At 49.2% G+C, this 23,157-nt stretch overlaps 1 protein-coding gene across 1 annotated transcript; it reads left to right on the top strand.

The window, feature by feature from the left end:
* The first annotated feature begins 801 nt into the window (after positions 1–801).
* Prdm8 (PR/SET domain 8) lies at positions 802–19,976 on the top strand. Its single transcript, XM_055594583.1, has 5 exons — positions 802–821; positions 13,677–13,794; positions 15,999–16,219; positions 17,085–17,313; positions 17,706–19,976. Exons 3-5 carry the CDS (start codon positions 16,001–16,003, stop codon positions 19,268–19,270), a joined length of 2,013 nt encoding a protein of 670 aa, XP_055450558.1. The 5' UTR covers positions 802–821; positions 13,677–13,794; positions 15,999–16,000; the 3' UTR covers positions 19,271–19,976.
* The last annotated feature ends 3,181 nt before the right edge of the window (positions 19,977–23,157 follow it).

Genomic DNA, 23,157 nt, shown 5'->3' with positions numbered 1-23,157 from the left:
CACCTAGATCTGAAATGAAAGGAGGGCAGGGGAGATCACACACACACACACACACACACACACACACACACACACACACACACGCATGAGCACGCATGAGCTTCTCGCACTTCCGTGGCCCCTCTGGCTCTCCTCTCTTCCTCCACCCGCAGGAAACTGAAGACTGTTTTCCCCAAGGGAGATTCCTTGCCCGGTGCCTGTCTCAAGTTCTGGATAAAGTGTGGAGGTACCGAAACGACACGTCTTTTGGGAAAGGATGAGTCCTGGAGTAGGATGGGCTATGCCAGGGACACTAGAGGCCACTTTAGACCAACAGCGACCTTCTGTCTGGGGGTTGAAGGTCTCCACCCTAGAGGAAGAACTGCGAAGCTCAGGGTACGCCAGAGTGTCCCCTACGTTTCCGCCACATCTACCCCAAAGGGGAAGCCCCAATCTGGGAGAACTGTGGAGCGCAGACCGCGGATAACTCCCAGGAGTCACACCTTGCTCACACTCGCCCTCCCACAGCTCTGAGGCCACAGGCGCCGCGGCCACCCAGCGCTGCCCCCACGCGCCGGCCGCCGCCCTTGGCCTCGGGTCTCCCCGGCAGGGCCGGTCCCTCGCACTCGCGCCCCACCCGCCGCCAGGCTCCAGATGGCGGCTCCCTGCGCTCGGCTTGCGGACCCAGACGCCACCCCGCAGCAGCGGGCCGCCGCTCCCTCCCTCCCAGCTGCTGCCGACCAGCCGGGGACAGAACTGAGCGCTTAGGCTGGGACTGGGGCGGAACCGCCGTGACGACTGGAAGGTCGGCTCCCCCAGAACGAGCGCCTAGCGTTCCGCAGGTAAGAAGGCGGGGACGCGCACTGGGTTGCGAGCCAGGGCCAGAACTCTGGCGACCACCCGCACTCTCCCTTGACCTTCCTCCACCCCCACCCCCCTTCATCCAGAGAGTGGAGGGCGGGGCCGGAGCTGGACCACCCGTGGGACAGCCCGGAGCGGCTGCGTAGCCACCAGGAGAGGGCGCCCAGCACCTAGAACCTGCTCTGGAGGCAGTTTGTGGTCCGGGCGCCGCACCCCGGCGCAGAGGAAAACTGCTTCCACCAGAAGGACTCCCCCTTCCTCCCGAGAGTGGTAATGCCCACTACCGTGCGAGACTTTCCACTTCCTCGTCTTCTTCTCTTCTCACTGCCCCCAGCTCGCTTTCCATTTTCTATCCTCTCCCTCTCATTTGCTTTCCTCTTTCTCTCTCTCTCTTCTCCTCTGCCCTCCCCTCCCCTCTCCTCCCCTGCCATCTCCTCCTCTCCTCTCCTCTTCCCCCCCTTTCCTCTCCATTCCTCTCCTCTTTTCTTTACCCTTCTCCCTCCCCTCCCCTCTCCTCCCCTCTCCTGTTCTTCCCTCTCCTTCTCTCCTCTCCTCACTCCTTCCCTTTCCTCTCCCCCCTCTCCTCTTTTTCCTTCCCCCTCCCCCTAACCCACCCCCGCGCTGACCTTGTTCTCTCTCGGTTCCCTCCTCCACCCTTGTATTTTGATAATTTCCCCTACAATCACATCCCTACAATAGCCCGGGAGGGTTTTGTCTGCCCCTAGGAGACGCTGTGGGTGGAGGGCGATGGCTTTCCTGCCCAGACTTGTTGCTCTGTACAATGCCACCCTGGGTGATGAGTCTAGCACTGGTCCGGGAGAAGGACAGCTCCTCCGGGTCGTTGGGCTTTTCCTCTGATGACGATGGGAGAAACCGGGTGTTGATTTTGGGAGTGAATGTTATAGTGGGGAGCAGCGCATCTTTTAGAATGTGGAGCTCCGCGCTCCCCTTGCTAGACAGAATAGGTGCAGTTCAGTCACCTGGTACTGAGTTCCCTCCTCATAACGCACTCAGGACTTCCCTTAAAGAAGACACCCTAAAGTCACCTCCCAAACCTCCCTGTTTCTACCAAAGCAGGGGCGGAGGGTAGAGGTCTTGATGCCTCATCCCTGAGCTCCTATTTGAGGTCCCCCGTAACCCGCAAGGGTCCCGGCGCGTGCCTACGGTGTCCTCGGGCTCGCTGCGCGGCAGCCAAGGGGCTTTAGACACCCCCCCCCCCCCAGCAGGTTCCGTAAGCCCTCAGAATAAATCCCCTCGGAAACATTAATCACAAAGACCAGCGGGTGCAAACTGTGAGCCCACGCGGTGTCTGCCTTTTAATCCCTCGCGTAATTCTGAAAAGCGGCATAGCACAGAAGCTCTGCTGATCACGAAGCCTTGGCCAAGACAAGAGAATAGAAGAGTGGAGAGAAAGAAGCAGTCAGGGGAGACAAGGGGGAGACTGTAAAGTGACCCCAGTCAGGAGCCCAGAACTTGCGGCGGGGGGTGGGAAGGCGGTGGGCAGGAGGGAGACGCTGAGCTAGGCTGGGAGCCGGAGTTGGAACCCTGCTCTTTCCCTTCTAGGCTTCGAACCTCCGTGACCTCACGTGGGTGCTGACCTCTTGTTTGGGTCAGCTTGCAAGAAGCAGGGTCAGCCCCTCCGGGGCTTGTGGCTCGCACCTGAGATTTCACTATCATGTCGTTCAATTAATCGTATTTCACTTCTCCCGTTTTATTCAAAACCGTCTTCCAGTTTCCCTCATAATCGTAATTTGCGCCATTGCCTTTTATCTTTGATTAATTAGAAAGCGGAAAAATGATAATGGAGGGTTGGACCAATAAATTAGCTTGGGGAACAGACGGACCGACGTCCGGGGTGGCTGTGTGTGTGGGTGGGCGCTGCAGGAGGGGGTGTGGCCGCCGCCAGAGTGCGAAATGCCCGGGCTAGGACCACTGTCTGCCCTAAGAACTCTCGTTTGAGCCTGCGCTTGGAGAGAGCGGAGAGTGAAGTGGGATTTCCCTTTCTTTCTGAGGCCTGGCCTTACCAACTAGGGCCCGGGTTTGGAACTGCCCCCGTTGAACACACGTCTTCAACCAGGAACTAGGGAGTTGCCATTGCCTTTTGCACTCCTTCCTCCTCTCTGCCCTCATTCGGAGAGAGACTAAGAGAATCTAAAAATCAGCCCCGTGGCGATTTTAGAGGCGAGGCCCATTGCACCCCTTTTCTCCCTCCACAAAATCGCTCACGCCTCCAGACGGCTGAACGAGGGGAGAGCGCTTTGCTGCTCTTCACGGCTTCGCCCCAGCCTCTTTAGCTTTCAATTGAAAACCAATTAAAGGTTTCTATAAATCTGTTAGCTCCCCTTTTATCTGGAGACCCCTGATGCATGCGGTATTGCCCTTTGGATGCCTCTTCCGTGTTTTGTTTTACAATTGTTGTATCAATATAATGCGGCCTTTCTTCTCCTGTCTCTATAGATACAGACACACAAGGAAAAGCAGAGCTATTCAGGCTCATTTGTCCAGGAGCCTAGCAGCGGTGCCCTTTCTCTGCGGCTGCTTTCCCTGCTTCGGGAACAGCAGTTATGGTAGAAGCAGATGGCTGCTGATTGGGGGAGCTTTGTGGCTCTAATGCTGAATACTTTATGGAAAAGGACTTTATCATGCTTGGTTGGGCAGAGGAACAAGGGGTTGAGATTTATGGCCAGGAAAAATAAATCTTTTTCCAAGTTGTGGCTCCTTCTCACCAGTGTCTCCTTTGCCCCTGGGGTCAAACACTAAGGAATTGGTTTGATTTGATTTGATTCGCTTTTCTGCTAACAGCATTTTTTTTTTTAAGTCAGGATCTGTGTGGAGAGTGCACAGAGAGACAGAAGTTTATGAAATACCCTGGGCGGCTGGTGCCATTTCACTGCAGGGCGAAGAGCAGAAGCATGTGTAGTTAGATGCTGTCTGAGGCCACGTTTTCCTGTGTGTCTTGCTGAGTGAGGCGTCAGTGCTGATTACCAGATCATCAATAAGAACAAGAAAGGGAGGGGGATGCTCCCACAGCCAAAACCAGAGGAGGACACTGATCTCAAAGGCGAGGGGAAATGACAAGTAAGGAGAGACTAGTGTGCTTAACGCTTTGAAAGGGTTAGTTAAAGGGTGTATGTGAATACAACTTTTTTTTTTTTAGGCTGAAATTTAAATTCAATGGTTGGGGGGAGGGGGCAGTCCACAGAGTGCGGCCTTCTACTACAGGCCAAATTCACCTCAACATGTATCCCTATCATTCACCTTCTTTCCTCTCCTGAGTTTGGTTTCTCTTGGGACAGAGGTGTCCTGTCTGCTGCTGGGGTGTGTGCTCCTCCTCTTGCCTATAGAACCTGTTATAAAGCACTATCACCCTGGTCTTTCTCTCCAGAGGACATACAGACACCTTCAGCACAGCCCCTAGAAGCCTGGCATCAGGAGAGGTGAGCTGATCTCAGTGTTGGCTCTCTTTCTACCGTTAGGCATCCTTCTTGTTTTCCTGGCCTTAGAAATGTCATTTTTTTCTTCATTAAAAAAACAAAACAAAACTGTTGAGCCTCCTTCCTGTTCCAACCACCCCTTTATTCTGCTTCCCCACTTTTCCTGACCCTAGAAACTGAAAGGGCCAGGACAGCTTCCATACATGTCAACGTTTTCTGCTACAGATTTCTCCTTAACATCTTTGAAAACCACTACCACCCTGTATTCCAGCATGGACCGTTTATCTTGTTTCTCTCTAGAGAGGAGAAAGCATTTAGTAATTGATCTAAGACTCAAAAGGTGAGCATCTCAAAAGGAGGCATTCAGATGCTTTGGATAACTAACTTCTGGCCTTTTTCTAAGTGCTAGACCAAATGTTCTACAACACTTAATTCTCATGCTGACTCATTAACTACTTTTTTAAATCATCATCATAGGCTTGCCCTTGCTATACAGGAAACAGCAGCGCAGAAAGGCTGACTAACTCAAGCAAGCAATAGAGCTGTGCTCTGAACACAAAATTGCACTTGCAGTATTGGAAATTGAGAGAGGTTAAAGATCAGACACATAACTAGCTAACTGAAGACCTGGAGCTCAAATATTAGGTGTGCAAATAGAGAGCTCTTCACTACTGGCTCTGTTATTCTTTAGAAGGAGGGAGAACTGAGAATCCACAAATCCAGAGACTGGGCTGGAGATTTCAGATAGTTGAAGATCGTGGGCTTGGGATAAACATAAGTAAACTTGGTTGTGGAGGTTGGTACAGTAGGAGGAGGCTGTTACTAGGCTACTATGTAACCAGGACTGAGGAGGGGTGAAGGAGGAGAGAGAAGTTGAGGGGAGAAGAGAGCTTAACCCAGTTGCTCATTGCACCTAGGGCGTGCCTTACATACAATCCCTAGGAAAATTAGCTGTGCTTTGTGATCTTGGGTGCTGTGGCTGCTGCTTGCTGGAGTATGTGGGAGTTGGGGGAGGTGGACAGACCCTTCTTTCTGGCAAGGGCTAGCGGACTTAGGTGACAACCTGTTGCAGACCTCGGTTTTGACTGCAAGACTTGAGTTAACCAGTACCACATTCACGTGTTTCCCATCCATTAAGCTGTCTTACCTCTGACATTCCCACTCTGATACCTCTTGTATCTGACTGTGTCACCTCCCAGGCCTGAAGCAAAGCTTCCCGAATGGGAATAAAGGAGGAGGAGGAGGAGGAGGAGGAGGAAATCATGGCTTTTCCTTTTATCCGTCTAGCCTGGCCTCCTGCAAACTCTTGAGGACCGGTTGGGTGGGGAGGCAGACAGATTTTGCCTACTGTATCTTCCAGCGCCTCCATACAGAACTCCTCAGCCTTCACTGAGCCTCCTGGAGAGCAGCGACACTTTCCAGCTTTCCCAATTAGGAAACAAAGGCAGCGTTAGTAACCACAGGCATCACTGGCATGAGTATTTGCCCTCTACCAGGCATTTCTGTGCACTTGCAAGTAGAAACTCGGCCCTCGCGGTAACATCATAGAAAGGTTGCTGCACTGCCACGGAAGTGAGAGCCCAGCGTAGCTCCTCTGGTGGGGCTGTCTGTGCACTAGATGCCGGTTTTTCTTGGGTCAGTGCTCTAGGCTTCTAACTAAGAAGACTGTTCGTTAATGAAGGCATTGAGACCTCCCCGGGATGTCAAAGACTGAAATGAAACCAGCCCTGGCTCTTGGAAGTAATCCCTTACCATCTGCCCAGCAACTGGCTTTCCAAAGCTTGCTCGCCCTGGTTTCCTCACTGAGTCCTCACTTGCGATCCCCGAGGCAGCCCTTGCCAGCCAGTTCAATTGCAGGAAAAGGGAGTCTGGGCTAGGTCACTGGCAGCCCAGCTAGTGAGAGTGCTAAGTCTTGCACTTGCAAGAGCTGGGCAACCTGCCATGGCTAGGTCATGGATAGGAGCAGGTGGGGAGTGATGTTGGCGAAAGGAATATTGCTGTCAGAGCAGGTTTGGCCCTGGAGACCTCTTTCTACAAGGATTGCCTAGCACTGGCATTAATTGAGAGAGGACATTTGAGAGGTTAGGGGCCTGGGAAATGTGACAGATCCTTAGAATTTCACCAGGCCTCTGATTTAATGAAAGCGCCAAGCAAACCAGTTGTTTTGTCTCTGCTCCAAGTTCAAGGTTCCCCCGTGCTTCTCTAAAGATGGCCCCCTCTACTCATTGTGGGTGATATGTCTGGCCCTTCCCAGGTGGCATATTCTGCTACCAGCTCTGCATTCTGGTGGATTAATAGAGATGTTATGGCACCTTTGCTACTTTCTAGCCTGGGAAATACTGTTGGGTGCTCTCCTCTTGAGGCCAGTGGTTTAGCCTTCTCTTAGTTCGGTGACTACTGCTGGGATACGGGCACCTGAGAATCAGAATTTTTCCAGACCCAGAAGGAATGCCCATGCTTTGCCTGGCTACCCAAACTCTGAGCTCAAATTCAGTTTCAAGGGGTCCTGAGATAAACACCCAATGAGTTTAGAGAGGCAATGAAATCTGCTGTAGTCCCAATACTTTGGCCTTCTCCACAAGTTCAGGGAAACCTTACTTGGATGTAAACTATATGATAGGACCTCAGATAAACCCAAGAGTATATGACTTTGAAGGACAGTTATTCACACACAGACACTACACAGTGAAATTATACTGAGAAATTATATCTTTCACTTTGTCTCTCTCTGAGGCCAACAGCTCTAGCACACAACATCCCCTGAACTGTGTTCTCAGAACAGTGTTACATGAAGCCATTCAGCAAGGAGCATTGAGTGTTTTGTAGACAGGTAGCCAAGACAAAGAACAGAAAGTCCTATTGTCAGTTGCTAATCTCAACAACACTCACAACCTGTTGTAAATGTACAGGCTTGTAGGGAAAGGGCTAACAAATGTTTCTTTTTGAATAGAGGATGACACTTCAGATGGATCAGGGAAACAAAGAAGCAGAAAGAAAAGCAGCACTGAGATTGGTTGGCCTCTCCTCGTGCCAGGCTTCCAGGGGCTGTACAGGTAGGTCCCTACCTATTAGGAGCAGCCCTGTGTGTGTTCAGCTGGGGCTCTGGGGCAAGGTGACACTACTCTAGAACAGATTCTAAAGGCAAGAGAGGGATACACTCCAGCAGCACGCACAGCACATCTGATTGAAGAGAAGCAAAACTCACAGGAAGGTGGAAGACATGGGCAGGTCTTGAGGGGAGTTTGGCCTCTAGTTGAAGATTGCTCTGTGTTTATTCCTCAATCTTTGAACTTCAGTTTTACTCTTAAAATGTTACAGTTATGCAGGGAGAGAGAGAATAGGGGACAACATGAATGGAGCTCACAGTTGTTTTGGGCGATGCTGAATTTGAGGCCTAGGATATTGCTCTGTCACAGTCATTATAGTCAATAATGTTTGTTTGTAATATTTCAAAATACTTATTTGGCAATTTTAAATAGTTTTTTTTCTTTTTTTTTAAAACAGGAGTTCTTGTTAAAACATTATGAAGGCTCATTGATATATTGGTTTATCCTATTACTGGGGACTGCCATAGTAGCTGAAGAAGTAGCTTTTCATCTAATATGCTCCAAAAGAACAAACACACATGCCAGCTCCTACTGTCTACTTCTTCGCCACCTCATGAAGTGCTTTCACTGTTGTCTGTAACACCTATGATGTTGCTATTGCTGGTGACAAACTTTTCATGTTTGAGTTTTCAAGACTTACTCTTCCAAGTTGAAAACGGCATTTGCTGGTGATTTTAAGTACTTTTGAAAATCTGTTGAAAGTTATAGGCTTTTCACTTAACACTTGAGAAATCCTCCTCCACTGATGTTAAATTAATATATGTTACACATGTTCTTCATTCGCACTGAAATAATGGAAGATGGTTTGTACTCCAACAGTTCAACTGGCAGTATAAGGAAGGGGGTACTTTAGGTTTCAGGGGGACTTGTAAGACTCTGGCAAAGCAATGTGGATCTCACTGTTGTTACGACTGACATCATTCCCCAAGCCGCAAGGCATCAAGAAAGTGTATCATCATTAGCAGATTTGAAGCTAGAAAGGCCTGAACATGTGTGCACCCCTTCCGCAAGAGAAGACATGTTTTGGCTGTTCACTCCCAGCAACACAATTCCTTGCTCGGTAAAGTGCTCATCTGCTCAGAAAGCCAGTTGGAATTAGGCACCAGGGAATAAGTGTGCTTGGGAAGCAGACAGGATGTGCCAATCGGTGCCTCCTTTTGGAACTCTAGAATTACAGCTTGAGTGGAGAGGTGGACCTCAGTTATTGAATGCAGGATAAGGTCTTTCTCCTGGCTGTGTGGAGAAATTAGTCATGGAGCCCCTCAATGTGACTACCTTCTCCAGATTTGAATCAACCTCATCAAAAGTCTCCCTCTGGACTGTCAGGTGCTACATGACACGACTCTTCCTGGCCTTAGTGAGGAGTGCTGAGCTTATTTGCTCCACTCAACTTGTATAGCTATGTTGAGGGCCAGTGATGTCAGAGTCTGGGAACAGCTCAAGAATCAAATGTGATGGAAAACTAGCTATTCCTTGTTAGATCTCCAGACATTCATCTGGAGTGTGGCACAAGGACTGGCAACATCCAGGGGTCAATATAGTAGACTTTATTCACACATCCTCCCCATCCAGTTGACTGTGAAGCTGTGTTTTTTAGATCAATAGTGTATCATTTCAGCCTGTTAGCCCGTCTAGAACTTCTATTCAGAAGCCATGGAGCCAGTAGGCCACCACTCCAATGGAGGAGAGGACGACAGAGCAGGGAAAGAATAACAAGTGCTTTAAACCCTAGCTAACTCTCAGGTAATCCCAATAAAGGTGTAATTGGAATCCAGAATTCCTCATAGGGAGATTTAAACTTTAGAAGGGTAGATTGTGATAGCAATGACACCAACAGTGGCAGTGTCTACAGTTACAGCAGCACTAAGGACAGTTGGAAGGTGAGAAGAAAAGGAAAAAGAATGTCTTTCCTTCTTCTTTTCTTTTTGACTGAAGAGAAAAAGAGTCAGGAATATGAACTTCTTCCTGACAAGCTATAGAGTTATACATCTCATGAGTTTCTGGGTTTCCCAAGACCAGGCCAAGAAGCACATTTTTTTTTTTCAGATAACCACCCAGTGAATTAAGAAAGGAATAGACCCAAACTGACCTTACATATGTGTTTGTAAAGTACAAATTTTGCCCTCAATCTTGGTGAACCTTCGATGAACAAATAATCAGATTAATCTCCCACACTCTCTTTAAGCCCACCAGGTGTCATTCTTAGAATAAAAGAAAATGCTAGCCAGGTGTGGTGATGCATGTTTTTAATCCCAGCACTTAGGAGGCAGAGGCAGATGGATATGTGAATTTGAGGAAAGCCTGGCCTACAGGGTGAGTTCCAGGACAGCAAGGGCTACAGAGAGAAACCCGGTCTCATCTGCTCACTCTCCCATCCAAAGGAAAAAGAAAAAGAATGAATCAAAAATTCCCTGAAAGGTGCTCTGCTTCCAAGTACAAATCATCAGTCAAGTTTTTCCCTTAGCAAGTTGCTTATTCCAAGTGATGAGGATAAGGTCACTCAGTACGTGGAAGTTGTTGGTTTGTTTTCTTTTTTCTGTCTAACTCCAACAACCTCTTCCACAGACATCCATATGGGAACTTAATCAGCCTGGGAGGAGCTACCACTTTCTACTGTGAATGTCCTCTCATCTCTAACAACTATTTTCCCTTCATCTGTAAGAGTAATTGCCAAACTCTGTTGACCACCAAGACTGCAGACAGATTGCTTTGGCCATCGAATTAGAGATATAAACCAAGGCCTAGCCACCCGTAGGAAATCAATGTTCTTACCACCCGCGGCCAGTCCTTAAGTGAGTCCTCCGCAGAGATGTCCTTGTTTTCCTCCTGTTACAGAACTTAAGATATTTGAGGCCTTGATTGTTAAGCACAAGGGAGAAACAAATTTCTTTTTTTTTCCCCTTTCTTCACCCTTTCTCTGAGGTCATTAAAGGAATGACTTCAATTATCATTCATCAACTTCTCTCTAGCTTTCCCTTCCAAAAGAACAGTGATGTAGTCAACATATGTGGGGGTTTTTTGGTTTTGTTTTGTTTTTGCCACAACTATAAGAACCTTTCCCTTGCTAAAGCAGAGCAGTGTGGCTGTTCTTCCTCATTATAGTTGCACTTCTAGTCATTTAATTGGAAATAAACCCCAAGGAAGGAGCTCCAAATACATTCATAAACCCAGTGTTCTGTGTCACTGCATAAAACTATCGAGTGGTATATTTTTATAGTGCTGTCTGAGGCTGAATAAATATCTCAACTCTTCATTTTAGCATCACTGAAATCCAGGAAGTGATTTCAAATTAGTTTGGGCACCATCTTAGCTCATGCACTGCTAGAGAAAAATAAAAATAATCTGTGGAGTTCATTAATATTCTATTAATGATTGTCATTTGACCATTTATATGACCAAATAAAATGTGTACCACTTAAAATACTGGAAACCTTGGACATAGGCCTTTCAGCTTAACTGTTTGTTTGGATATATCAGCCATTTGGTCTTCAAACAAAAGATCAGCTCAGATCCATAAAATGTGAGGGATTTTTAAATTTAGGTACTTTAACTAAAAGCAGGAAGGGAAATTTACTTAGAATGTGGAAAATGAAATGAAACATGTGTTAGAACTTGAGGAAGGAGGCCTTTCTTTTTTTCTGGTGTTGTGAATTCTGGGTTCCCTCTAGTTTCAGATTTGAAAATCAAGCTCATGAGCTCCCATCTTAAATGTCAGAAGCATTCTTTATTTCACTCAAGGCAGAAACAAAAATTCAGTACTTAAGCAGAGATAGGTAAGGAGAAAGGAGACATAAAAATGGGGAAAGAAAAGTCAGACACAAGAAAAACACCCTCCAAGTATATTTAGTCTTGTAGAAGCCTACCTTCTGAAGTGGAGTGGGTACACTGGTTTTTACTGGATGGACAAACATTGTTAAAAATGCATGGGCAGATGATGCTTTCTGGAAAAGACAAACTTTGTGTTTTCTGTCCGATAACGATAACCAAAGCAGACTGTTCTGTTCTGTTCAACTCATTAATGGAACTAAGTTCTCCCAAGCAGGCCTTCCTTCCCTTAAGGCTTGCATCACCTGAATCAGGCCTTGGTTTCTACACCACCACAGCTCTTAGACCCGTTTCCTTATGTTTTTGCTTGTGAGCCTAGCCCTTTAACGGCTGAGCCACCTCTCTAGCCCTGGAACTGATTTCCTATCATGCCTTTCTGTTGCATGTGTCTGGGCCTTCTGATCTTTCTTCTTCTACCTTCTCTTCATTCACTTAAATATCCCACTTCTTCTACCTGGGATGTTTGTTTCCCTAATTTGAGACAACTCTTTCAACATTTCTAACTCTCCAAGGTGTCAATACAGGGATGCTGTGTTTGAAAGAGAAACAGGGCAGGAGAAGAGTAGGGAGGGAACAAGGCGGTCAATGGAGTCATAAATACAGCTGCAGACTGTAGAGATATCTGAAGTCTGCTATTTTACCGAGCTCCATCACCAGGCTATTTTAAGCTGCACAAACTTTCACAGGAGAAAGGATGCTCTAGGTTGAAGAGGAGGTACTCTTCTAGAACTTTCTTTCAAGGCTCACTAGTCAACCTGAAAGGAAGACGAGAATTTTGACCTTTCTCCCAACCTATGATGCCTCCAGCCCCAGCTTGGTTTTAGACAGGGATTCTCTCTGATCAGGATTGGCAGCTTTCTTTGTAGGTGACCAGAAATGAGAAGACGCCAAAGAAGTTCACTTCTTGGAAATTCCCTGCATTTCTCCAGTGCCCATTCCTCCCTGGTGGCAAGAAAGACCTTGATGTCTTGCTGGCCTCCAGGTTCCAGACAGAGAGGTCTAAGAGCTGGCTGCGGGAGATCATACCCATAACAGCTCTTTACCAAACCTTCATATGCTCACCCTGTGAGGCAGGGACAGAGATTGTCCCCTTCTTAAATTCTGGCCCTGCCTCTTGCCCTTTAGCGAGTAAACTATACAATTGGATTCATACTAAACCTGACCTATTGCCCAGTTGAATTCAGTGAGAGTGGGGGGTCGGAATTGAGGGATCGTCTGTGCCACTCAAAGCCTTTTATTTCCTTAGGACTAGAGAGCCTACCGGAGAAAAACAGACCGAGAGCCCCAGGCGTCATTGTGTTGTGGCCCCCGCAGAAGGAGTAAACTCTGTGGCTGTTAAAGACCTCTCAAGTCATTAGCATCAGCTGCTGCGCAAAGGACGAGCCAGCGCCTCTAAGTGGCTTAGCGCACAAAAACGAGGCTCCCGAGACAGCCTCAGTCCTCAGACTCTATGCACTCCTCCATCAGCGGCTGGATGTGAAAGACTCTTGAGAGCCCATCTCAGTTATATTAAAAAAAAAAAAAAAAAAAAAAAAAAAACCACCACTTTGAACTACCCTTCCTTTACCCCGAGGTCTTACAATCCCATTATGAGGTCCCTCGAGGAACCACACGGTACACAATAGGGAGGGTGAAAAGCTTTAGCACCTGAGTCCAAGGACTCGAATCTTCCCAGCAACGGCCTCCTGGCCCGTTCCCACCCATGTCCTGGGCTTAAAAACCACCTTTAGGAAGTCTGGCAGCATTCCAGATTTAGCACCTCACCCTATCCCTTAGGGCGGGAAAGGGCTAAGCCAAGTTCCCAGCAAAGAGCATCCCTCTGGTCCCCCAAATTTACAGGGGACTTCCTGCTAGGTAGGGCGAATGCCTTTTGTGAGAGCCAGTTTGTCCCCTTCTAGGGCACTAGATTCACAGATCAACTGCGGCTCAATGGCCAGAGAATCTCGCCGGGCCGGGCGAATCCTCACCCTTTCTTTGGACATAGGAGGGGACATATGAGAGTAGTAAGGTAGCCAGCTCCTTATCCTAGGTCCTCCGGGTGCCTACCTAGCAAAACGGAAAAGAGCCGCTCTGCTTCTTCTGACACCTTCCTTCCATAGCCTGAGACGGATTTTGGCACCCCAGGAGTCCCAGTGGGACCCAGCTGCAGGAGGAGGCGGGCCAGGCTCCTCTGGGGAAGCTTTGCCACTTAGGGAAGGAGCTCAGGATCTGCCTGGAGCGGGCAGGCCAGAGAAACCAGGCTTGCGGCGCCGGAGGGAGCTCCCAGACCAGCAAGAGTTAAAGGGAGGGGACGTGGGCTGTCACGCGTCATTGGGCAGATTATGTGCAGCAAACAAAAAGTGTGTGTCTGCGTGCCAGTCAGTCATTGCATCGGGTCCATCTGTACAACTCGACTCTCTCTCTCTCTCTCTCTCTCTCTCTCTCTCTCTCTCTCCTAACCTAGCTGCATCTCTCTTCTCTCTCTGGACAGACACTGACACCTCTTGACACGGAGATGCACTAATGTAATAGGCAGAAAGAAAACTGGGTTTCATCCCGTCGGTTCCAGGTGGCCTTATTTGGGCGACTCCGTCCTGACCTTATTTCTGGTAAGTCTATTTGCATTGACGTGGGAGGGGGATGGGAAGAGGGCAGGTTGAGTGGAAAGAGTGTATAAAAAAAAAAAATTACCCCCTTCCTCCTCATTATCTAGAATATAGGAGGGAAACGATCGCTGAATATTATCTCCGCTGCCAATAAGATTATACAAAGGGAGGAGCGGGTGGGAGCACTTTGCTGGAGAAGCATGGGACTTGGGAGCTGGCGGCAGCCAGACAATGCCAGCCCGGAGTGGAGGGAGAGCTTACGGCAGCAGCCACCGCAGAGATCGGCTTTCAGCGAGCCCAACCGGATCTGGGTTTCCCTAGAAGATAGGCGGAGGAAGAGAACCCGGGGCCTAGAGTTGAGCACAGGGCTGGGAGAGGCTACAACGTTAAAAGCCCGGGGGGGTCTTGCCCATCTCTTATTGTGGGTGGTTTGAGACGTGGCAGCCACCGTGGCCGCGCGGACCTATGAGCCCGGGCGTGGGACCTTTTCGCTGTATTGTTAGATACAGCTGCATTTTAATGACTGAGTCTCCGCTGATGCCGAAGTGGTGACAGACCTCCCGTCACAATGAAACGCTTCTGTGAAAGATACTCTCAAAAGCAATGCAGAAATCAAGGTACAGAACGTTGAGATGTAGGCAAATGGGAGGTGAGAGTGGGATTGTGCGGAAAGGGAGCTAAGGGAACCTGTGTTTGATTTGCAATTAGAAATCAGAAGGGGACAGGACGGGTCCAGGAACAGAGTGTGGCATCCTAAACTTTCTATTTTGTGGCTATTTTCTTGATTTCCACTGTCTGGAAAATATACTTTTCACTTGGGCATATGGAAGAATGAATAGGAAATCGGCTGACCGAAGTTTTAGGCATTATATTTTATGACATTTGTAAGACTAATTGGTTAGTAAATGTTGGTAAAAATACACATCACCAGTATTGCTCTTTAATGAGAAGCTAGCATTACAAGAATAAAGAGTAATATCTATTCTTCCCCTGACAGTTAAGTCATATAAACACAGAGAAATCACTGTCAATATTGATATTATGGGGGAGGGGGGTATCAACTTAGCAGAATCGTTACAGCCCTCAGAAAAATGGCATGGCTAACTAAAAACTAGTTTGAATATCTTAAATCATTGCTTTCTTTAAGTGCTAACCAAATATTGTTGGGGGTGTCCAGTGGCCGAGGAAGGAAAATGTCCCTGTATGACAGCTTAATAGAGAGCCCTCCGCTGGGGCATTACTTTCTAAATTGCTGCGGATTAAACAGCTGGAGAGCCCACCGAGGACCATTCAGGCAGGGCTGCCCCCTCTTGCCTAAACAGGGTGGTATCCGGGGAAGCGAGAATTCACCAGTCATTACGCACAGTATTTCAGGCAGGGGACACTTCAGGCCTGCCCTGTACCTGCTCGCTTCATGGGCCACAAGCGACTCAATCCACCCTCATGTATAACAAGGTAACTGGGATTCAACCTCATCCATAAATAAGCATGTCGAGAAAAAAAATAATTACCTCTGCTTGCTGCTTTTAATTAAAGCCTCCGAGGGACAGTGTTGGATTATGGTAATGAGCAGACATGCGTCCCTTCTTGTAGGCTGCAGAGAAAGGTTAGCTGACACAGAATTAGTGGCCCTGACACTCCACTTGAAATCCATTCGCCATGCTCCGCTGTTCCCGCCTGCTAGCTAAGGCTGCTCCCCTTGTTAGAAGAAGAAGAGGAAAATTAGATCGTGGCACCAGGTTCTGTACATAGGACAGGACTTTCTCCCAAGGGTTAGAAGGGTTTTTTTTTTTTTTGAGGGGGGGGGGGATTGTATTCAGTCAAAAAAAATCTACATATGCTGGTTTAAACACACACACACACACACACACACACACAAACTTACCTTCATCCCAACACCCCCACTCTCTGCATCCCAAGGTAATACAGACACAGCCTGTTCTGGTCTTCACAAGTTCTTTATTTTCTTTTTCTCAAGCAAGAAATGTGCTCCCATGCTTCCCGTTCCTGTTCTTTAAAAGGAAAGAATACTTCGAAGTTGGCATCTTTAAAACATGCCAGATTGATCTGCTTTATTTTTAAAATAGAAGCTATGTAAAAAAGCCGGCAAGTGCAAAGAAAATATGTCTAGGAGCGGAAGCACTCTGCCGAAGTTCACAGCAGAAAAGTCAGTAACAACTCTTCTTGACCTGTGTATCTGTCTCCAGTGATGGAGGATTCGGGCATCCAGAGAGGCATCTGGGACGGAGATGCCAAGGCTGTCCAACAATGCCTGACGGATATTTTCACCAGTGTATACACAACCTGTGACATCCCAGAGAACGCCATCTTCGGTCCCTGTGTGCTGAGCCACACTTCGCTGTATGACAGCATCGCTTTCATCGCGCTCAAGTCCACAGACAAGAGGACGGTACCTTACATTTTCCGGGTAAGTCTCATCGAGATCTGAGGGTAATTTCCTGTTGGGAAGGACCAAGTCGCTACCCTAAGGACGATGGAATGATCTGAGCAATCAGAGTGAACACGACAAACATTAGAAAAGAAAAGCTAGACTCAAATTGTCAACTGGTTTTTCCAAGGGGGGGGGGGGGAGACAAAAATTGACTTGAAACACTAAGGATACCTAAATAAGTGCCCAAGTTTTAGGTTCCCCAGATTAGGGTTTCCTAAATTGCTAAGGAGACCTCTCTAGGGCTGGGACAATTTACATATTAAGCACTCCCTGAGAGCACTTTTTCAAGCTTCAGGTATATTTGTTTTCTAATCGAGGAGGTCTCCTCGTGTCCTGAAATATCGCTTTCTGCAAATTAACATTAGCTAGTGTTCAGAGTTTGTGTTTAAATAAAAACGGCAATTGCTCTGGCAGCAAAGCACCGTTAAATGCGCGTTTGTGTTTGTAACAGGCCTCTTACTTCCTAGTGTTTCTTTTTGAAGAAAACCTATTAGTGCTTCAAGCCACAGTCAGGAGGATGGGCGTGAGTGCCATAGAACAATTGCTAAGACCCAAACTTGCCTTTCACTTCTGAAACACACGAAATTCCCTCGGCTCTTGTGATGAGGGGTAACTGAAAAGGAAGTTCTGGGGGACTGATCTATAAGGCTGACCTAACCTCGCCAAGGACGGCTCTCTCTCCCGTTGACTACAAACATAGGGCTGTGCTCCGACTTTGGCCAACTTTTGCAGACTTGGATTCGGATAACTGTTTGGAATGAACAAAACCCAAACAGAAGAAATAATCCTGGTTTCCGCCTTTCACGTGGACCTCCCTTCTTGTCGTCCATAAACATTGTAGGTAGACACTTCGGCGGCAAATGGTTCCTCAGAAGGTCTCATGTGGCTGCGGCTGGTCCAGTCAGCCAGAGATAAGGAAGAACAGAATCTCGAGGCTTACATAAAAAACGGACAGCTGTTCTACCGCTCTCTGCGCAGAATTGCCAAAGATGAGGAGTTACTAGTTTGGTACGGGAAAGAACTGACTGAGTTGCTCTTGCTCTACCCATCTAGATCCCACAAAATGAACGGTAGGTTGGCTCCCGACCTGCCTGTGGGTCCTTCGCTAGCTGAGGAGAAACGCAGGGGTTCAGCAGGGACTAAGAAAAGCTTTTCTTGGGCACCTCGGAGGATAGACGAAGCTTCCGAGGCGCTGTCCGGAATGGAGCTGGGACAGAAGGGGAAAGAAAAGTTGGGGAGCGCCTACCTTGATAAATGAGCTTGCACCAAATCAAGAAAGAAAGTTACATCAAATAGTCAGAGAGTCTATGCTTTTCTCGGGCACTCGGCCCGGAAAGATAAAGTGGATTTGTTATGGGGATGATGGCTAAATGGCCTGGAGGCGATACTGACTAACCATGTGGCGTGTGTGTGTGTGTGTGTGTGTGTGTGTGTGTGTGTGTGTGTTTCGCTCACTGAGCAGGGTCGTCCCCTTTCACATGCCTGGAATGCAGCCAACGTTTCCAGTTTGAGTTCCCCTACGTGGCGCATCTGCGATTCCGCTGCCCCAAGAGACTTCACAACGCTGATGCGAACTCACAGGACGAGCCAAGGGGCGGCGTGGGCACCAAGGACCACGGCGGCGGCGGCGGCAAAGAGCAGCCGCCGCCGCAGCAGCAACAGCAGCAACAGGAGGCAGCGTTGGTCCCGGGCCCCAAGTTCTGCAAAACCGGGCCCATACACCACTACCCGGCGCCGTCCCCGGAGGCCGGCAACCCACCGGCCGCCGCCGGGGGCGGCAGCGCCAAGCCGTCCACGGACTTCCACAACCTGGCCCGGGAACTGGAAAACTCCCGCTCGGCGGCCCCGAGCGTCGGCGGCCCCGGCCACCAGGAGGCGGAGCTGAGTCCCGACGGCGTCGCCCCGGGAGGCTGCAAGGGGAAGAGGCGGTTCCCGGAGGAGGCGGCGGCGGAGGGCGGCCGCGCGCGCTTCTCGGAGCGTCCGCTGGCGGCCTCCGAGGACGAGCTGGTGTGCACGCCGCAGCAGTACCGCGCCGCGGGCAGCTACTTCGGCCTGGAGGACAACGGCCGGCTCTTCGCGCCGCCCAGCCCGGAGACCGGCGAGGCGAAGCGCAGCGCCTTCGTGGAGGTCAAGAAGGCGGGCCGCGCGGCGGGCCTGCAGGAGGAGGCGGCCGCGGACGGCGCGGGGGGCGCAGCCGAGGACCCCGACGCCGGAGGCGGAGGAGGAGGCGCCGGCTCGGCCACGCCCTCGTCGGGGTCGCCCGGCGGCGCCGAGAAGCTGCTGGCCCCGCGGCCCGGCCGGCTGGAGGGCGGGAGCCCCGCGCGGGGCAGCGCCTTCACCTCGGTGCCGCAGCTGGGGGGCGCGGGGACCTCGGGGGGCTCCGGGGGCGCGGGGGCCGGCCAGGCGGCCTCCCCGGACGAGCGCAAGAGCGCCTTCTCGCAGCCCGCGCGCTCCTTCTCGCAGCTGTCCCCGCTGGTCCTGGGCCAGAAGCTGGGCGCGCTCGAGCCGTGCCACCCGGCCGACGGCGTGGGGCCCACCAGACTCTACCCGGCCGCCGCCGCCGCCGACCCGCTGGCGGTGAAGCTGCAGGGCGCAGCCGCGGACCTGAACGGAGCCTGCGGGCCCCTGGCTGGCGGCGGGGGCGGCGGCGGCGGCGGCCTGCCCAAGCAGAGCCCCTTCCTCTACGCCACCGCCTTCTGGCCCAAGAGCTCGGCCGCTGCTGCCGCCGCGGCGGCGGCGGCGGCGGCCGCGGGGCCCCTGCAGCTGCAGCTGCCCTCGGCGCTCACCCTGCTGCCGCCCTCCTTCACCTCGCTGTGTCTACCCGCGCAGAACTGGTGCGCCAAGTGCAACGCCTCCTTCCGCATGACCTCCGACCTGGTGTACCACATGCGGTCCCACCACAAAAAGGAGTACGCCATGGAGCCCCTGGTGAAGCGGCGGCGGGAGGAGAAACTCAAGTGCCCCATTTGCAACGAGTCCTTCAGGGAGCGTCACCACCTCTCCAGGCACATGACCTCGCATAATTGATGCGTAAAAGGACTCCGGTTCCTCCGCGCCTGGGCGCGCGCAAGTCAAGCCACCTGCAGGAGCAGACACGCGAGGACATCCACCGCTTCCTTCTGCCCCCAAACACTTACTGCAACCGAACACGTGCACATACAGGTCCCTCCCCTCGCCAGGAGCCTCATTATCCAAATGTCTAACTTGGGACACACACACAAACACACACACACGGGACAGGATGGTGGATTGTGGATTGGGTGGGTTGTTTAGAGGGGGTTTTCTTTTTGAATGCACGAGTTTTCACTTTCCCAAAAGCAAAGGTACATTTAAAAAAAAAATGTCATATATTGCAACATATTGATGCATTTGTCATACGTTTCTACTTAAATTATTAAGCTCTTATGGTTTAGAGGTAATAATTATATGTAAGGACAAAATTTATTTTAGATATAAAGTAACGAAGGAAGGTGGGCTGCTTTCTGCATTTCCTGATGACAGCTGTGTTCTTACAAAAATAAAATGGATAAAAAGGGGGTCGCCGTTCCGTTTACGTTTGCAGGGGGAAGTGCATGTATCATGAAGTGATTATGGACTTCAGTGAAGAATGCCAACAGCTAGGTAAATATGTATTTCCTTTTAATACAAAGTGTAATTTTGTGCCAGTGAGATGGAGTCTGAATAGTTATGTGTTTCTTTTATCCCCAAAAGATTTATTAAACTTTATAGTTTATCCAGGTATGTTGGATGCTTTGACAATAAATAACTATTTTCTTCAAAGCAAACATTTGGGAAGTTTTAAAAGTTCTTTGTAGGTCAGCATAGCCCTTTGTGTAGTTAACGTACTCTCACTGATTCCTTGAAAAGAAGTGAAGATACTCCTCTGCGTTTATTTTCTACAAGCCAGTTTTGAGCCTAATTCTTTACCTGAAAGGTGTTGGGTTTAGGGATCAAGGACAAACTGCTTATATATAAGTGATAACTGCCATACAAATAGTCATGACTTTTGTCTCTTCCCTTCCAGAAGGGAGGTGTTTTGTCTCTACCCACGTGACCAATTTCTGGGCAGCGTGTAGGAGAACCGATTTTTAAAGCTCACTTTAGGATCTATGCTTCCACCAACGGACATCCTGCATTCTAGAACTTTCAGCTTCTGTCATCCATCAAGGACACTGTAGAGAATGTGTCTGGTAATCGGATTTTAAAGATTGTGGTTTGATGATAGTGTATTAAAGAGCACAGCTTCCGCACCTATACAATTGGGAGGGATCCTGAGACTAAAAAATGCTGAAGAACCGCGCTGTCATCCTCAGCTACTGTCAGCAATTCTTAGAGAACATCTGTATATACCTGTGATGTGCACTGTTAAAAAAGAAAGAAAGAAAGAAAGAAAAGAAAGAAAGAAAGAAAGAAAGAAAGAAAGAAAGAAAGAAAAAACCAAATGACCTAGGAAGTTAGGTAGGTAGCATCCTCGACCTCTCTGCTCCCAGGAACAGACTTATTTCTGCAAGAGGCTGAGCTAGCACCTTTCCCCTCTCACATTCTGTTGTCTTCCCCCTTGTGTCTGAAGGATATTTTCAGATAGATCTCTAGTGGGAACTTCCCACAAGGCCTTCATTGCAAGGCTTTCCCGTAACTTTTCCTAAAGGATTTTGAAGCCTTTGGTGTTTTAAGGCCACCAGGCAGCAAGTGGCATTTAGAGTAGGGAGCTGGAGGGGCAGTAAATTCATTCAGCAAGTGTGAGCAAGGCTGGTGAAAAGCTGGCCACCTTGGCCTGCTTTCAGTTTTCCCACACAGTGGTTTGGTAAGGTTAGCACACTCAACCCACCCAAAGTGTAGGTGAAAAAGGATGTCCAAAACTTAGCAGTTCTACCTCTGCTCATTTGGACTGGTGTTATCCTGTATCATTGTTCACATTGGTCAGTGTAAATGTGGCCTATTTATGTCGTCTGTGAAGCCGGTGAAGTTTCTGGTGTCTTTAAATTACTTCTAGCACTTCTTAAAAAAAAAAAAAAAAAACAAAAAAAAAAAAACAAAAAAACAAGATTAGTCGTGAAGAAAACTGAATAGCAAGAACAGAGGATGATATTTGGGATGAGTAGAAAATGGTCCTTAGGTGATGCTTAAATCACAGTGTCTGGCAGATTAAACTGTGCTTGGGACACAAGTGTACAACTGGAACAAAACCCTAGTAAAAACAAGCAAGCACATGCCATTATGGGAACTAACTTTGGAGGGGGGAGTTGAATTTGCTTTCCTATTCTATCCGATCCTTCTGGAACCTCCACTTTCACATAAACAGCTTCATTATCAGTGGGGATTCAGACAGAATAAATTGTCTGGACCAACTTCAGCAGTCCCTTCTTTATTCTATTTGGTTCGGTTGTATCTTACACACACAGTCAAGCCCAATGGCTGAGCTATTGCCTAGGCGATCCAGGAAGTCAGATACTTTAGTTCCGGGGTTGGCTGTGCCTGTCATTCTGTGCACAGACCGTTTTGGCGAGAGGGTAGTAGAGGAAGGATGCCCAAAGCTAGTTTTTGCCATTAGCTCAGTAATGTTTTCTTTTAACGCGGCTCTGTTCAGAGGCAATCCTTTTCTGCATCCAAAAACCCAGAAGAGACCTTCTAGAATTCCAAGTCTCTTCTAGCTTAGGTCACTTGGCTGACGCTGTGCTAATGCCTGCGCACAGCTGCGGAGGAAACAAGGTCACAGGGCTTCGAGACAAGCTGGTTCCACAAATTCCATGCCAGGTGTCCCAAGCTTCCGAGCCACGCAGGTGGCCTGAGCTTTCAGTGCCCTGCCGGGAAAATCAGGTCACAAAGTCAACCAGTTGCTTCCCAGCATTTGTTGTGTTCCAGTCACTGGAATAATGCCCGGAAGTGATGGGGCATCTGGGGTCTGCGAGTTCCTCACTCCTTCTTCAGGCATTTGCGCATGGAGGAGCCCATATGTTGCAAGGTGTCTTTCCGGGGACGGGGACGGGACGCAGCGATCACCCACAGGCCTGCAGAACGGGGAGGGGGACAGGAAGGGGCGTGTGTCTATCTGCTGCAATGTACAGCACTGGAGAGTTAATTCTGAAACGAAATCTTATCTATGAAAGTTCCCAGATACCAGCAGTCTTGACTTTGCAGCCCAAGTACACCCGGAGCCTGGAGTGTGACCGTGTCTGTGGGGCGGGGACGGACCTAATAGCAAACGCCAAATGTGTGTCTGTGGTCTGCTATCTGCATGATGTGCCTGACTTCTGAATTACGGCTCCCTGTTCCCTGTTAAACTTGTCCCTGATAGCTTAGGTCATTCGGACCTTTGCCACTGGAAGTTACCTCTAATGGGAAATTGTTAAGCAGGCAAGGAAATGTCCCATCCAGAAAAGGGGCAGGGAAGTGCCCCTCCCCACTCCTTTTCTTATTCTGTGAACTGAGAGCCTTGAGCAACCTCATCTCACGTGCCTCGGGGTCTAGCTCTTCTATTCATTTTTTCCCCCCTTAGTCTCCGATGTGCTGCAGGCTTCGTGGCTGGGGTCTTGGCACCACGGATCTTGCACAGCCCTCATGCTGTTCTCAGCACCCAGGTCAGGTCACTTGCCTGGGGGTTTTAGATTTCCCCTTCTTTCATCCTGGCTGGCTTCAAGCTCAGGTTCTGGAGTCAATCGAGCAGATTCTCTGGCATCTCCTGCTTTCCATGTTCTCATCTCGCTCTGATGGCCTTTCTGCCTCTTAGTCTCCTAAGCTTTGGTGAGATTTTCCTTCTCAGTTTTATAAGGAAAGTCCCCTCCAGGCAACTGGAGCCAGTAGTTCCTATGATGACTACACTGCAAATTACTCACCCTGGGATTAAAAAAGATGGACTATCTCTCCAACACACACAAAGACCACACACACAAGCATACACAAACAACCACACAACT

The sequence above is a fragment of the Psammomys obesus genome, unplaced genomic scaffold (genome assembly GCF_907164565.1).
Source record: "Psammomys obesus unplaced genomic scaffold, mPsaObe1.curated_primary_1811, whole genome shotgun sequence".
NCBI lineage: Eukaryota > Metazoa > Chordata > Mammalia > Rodentia > Muridae > Psammomys > Psammomys obesus.
The sequence above is the reverse complement of the archived record's forward strand: the minus strand, read 5'-3'. Positions and strand labels throughout refer to the sequence as shown.

What these genes read in the sequence shown, in the direction of transcription:
- Prdm8 (XM_055594583.1), top strand. Translation starts at nt 16,001, where the DNA reads ATGGAGGATTCGGGCATCCAGAGAGGCATCTGGGACGGAGATGCCAAG. An exon ending in CGGTACCTTACATTTTCCGG is followed by an intron (nt 16,220 to 17,084) that starts GTAAGTCTCATC and finishes TAAACATTGTAG; the next exon opens with GTAGACACTTCGGCGGCAAA. An exon ending in TAGATCCCACAAAATGAACG is followed by an intron (nt 17,314 to 17,705) that starts GTAGGTTGGCTC and finishes CTCACTGAGCAG; the next exon opens with GGTCGTCCCCTTTCACATGC.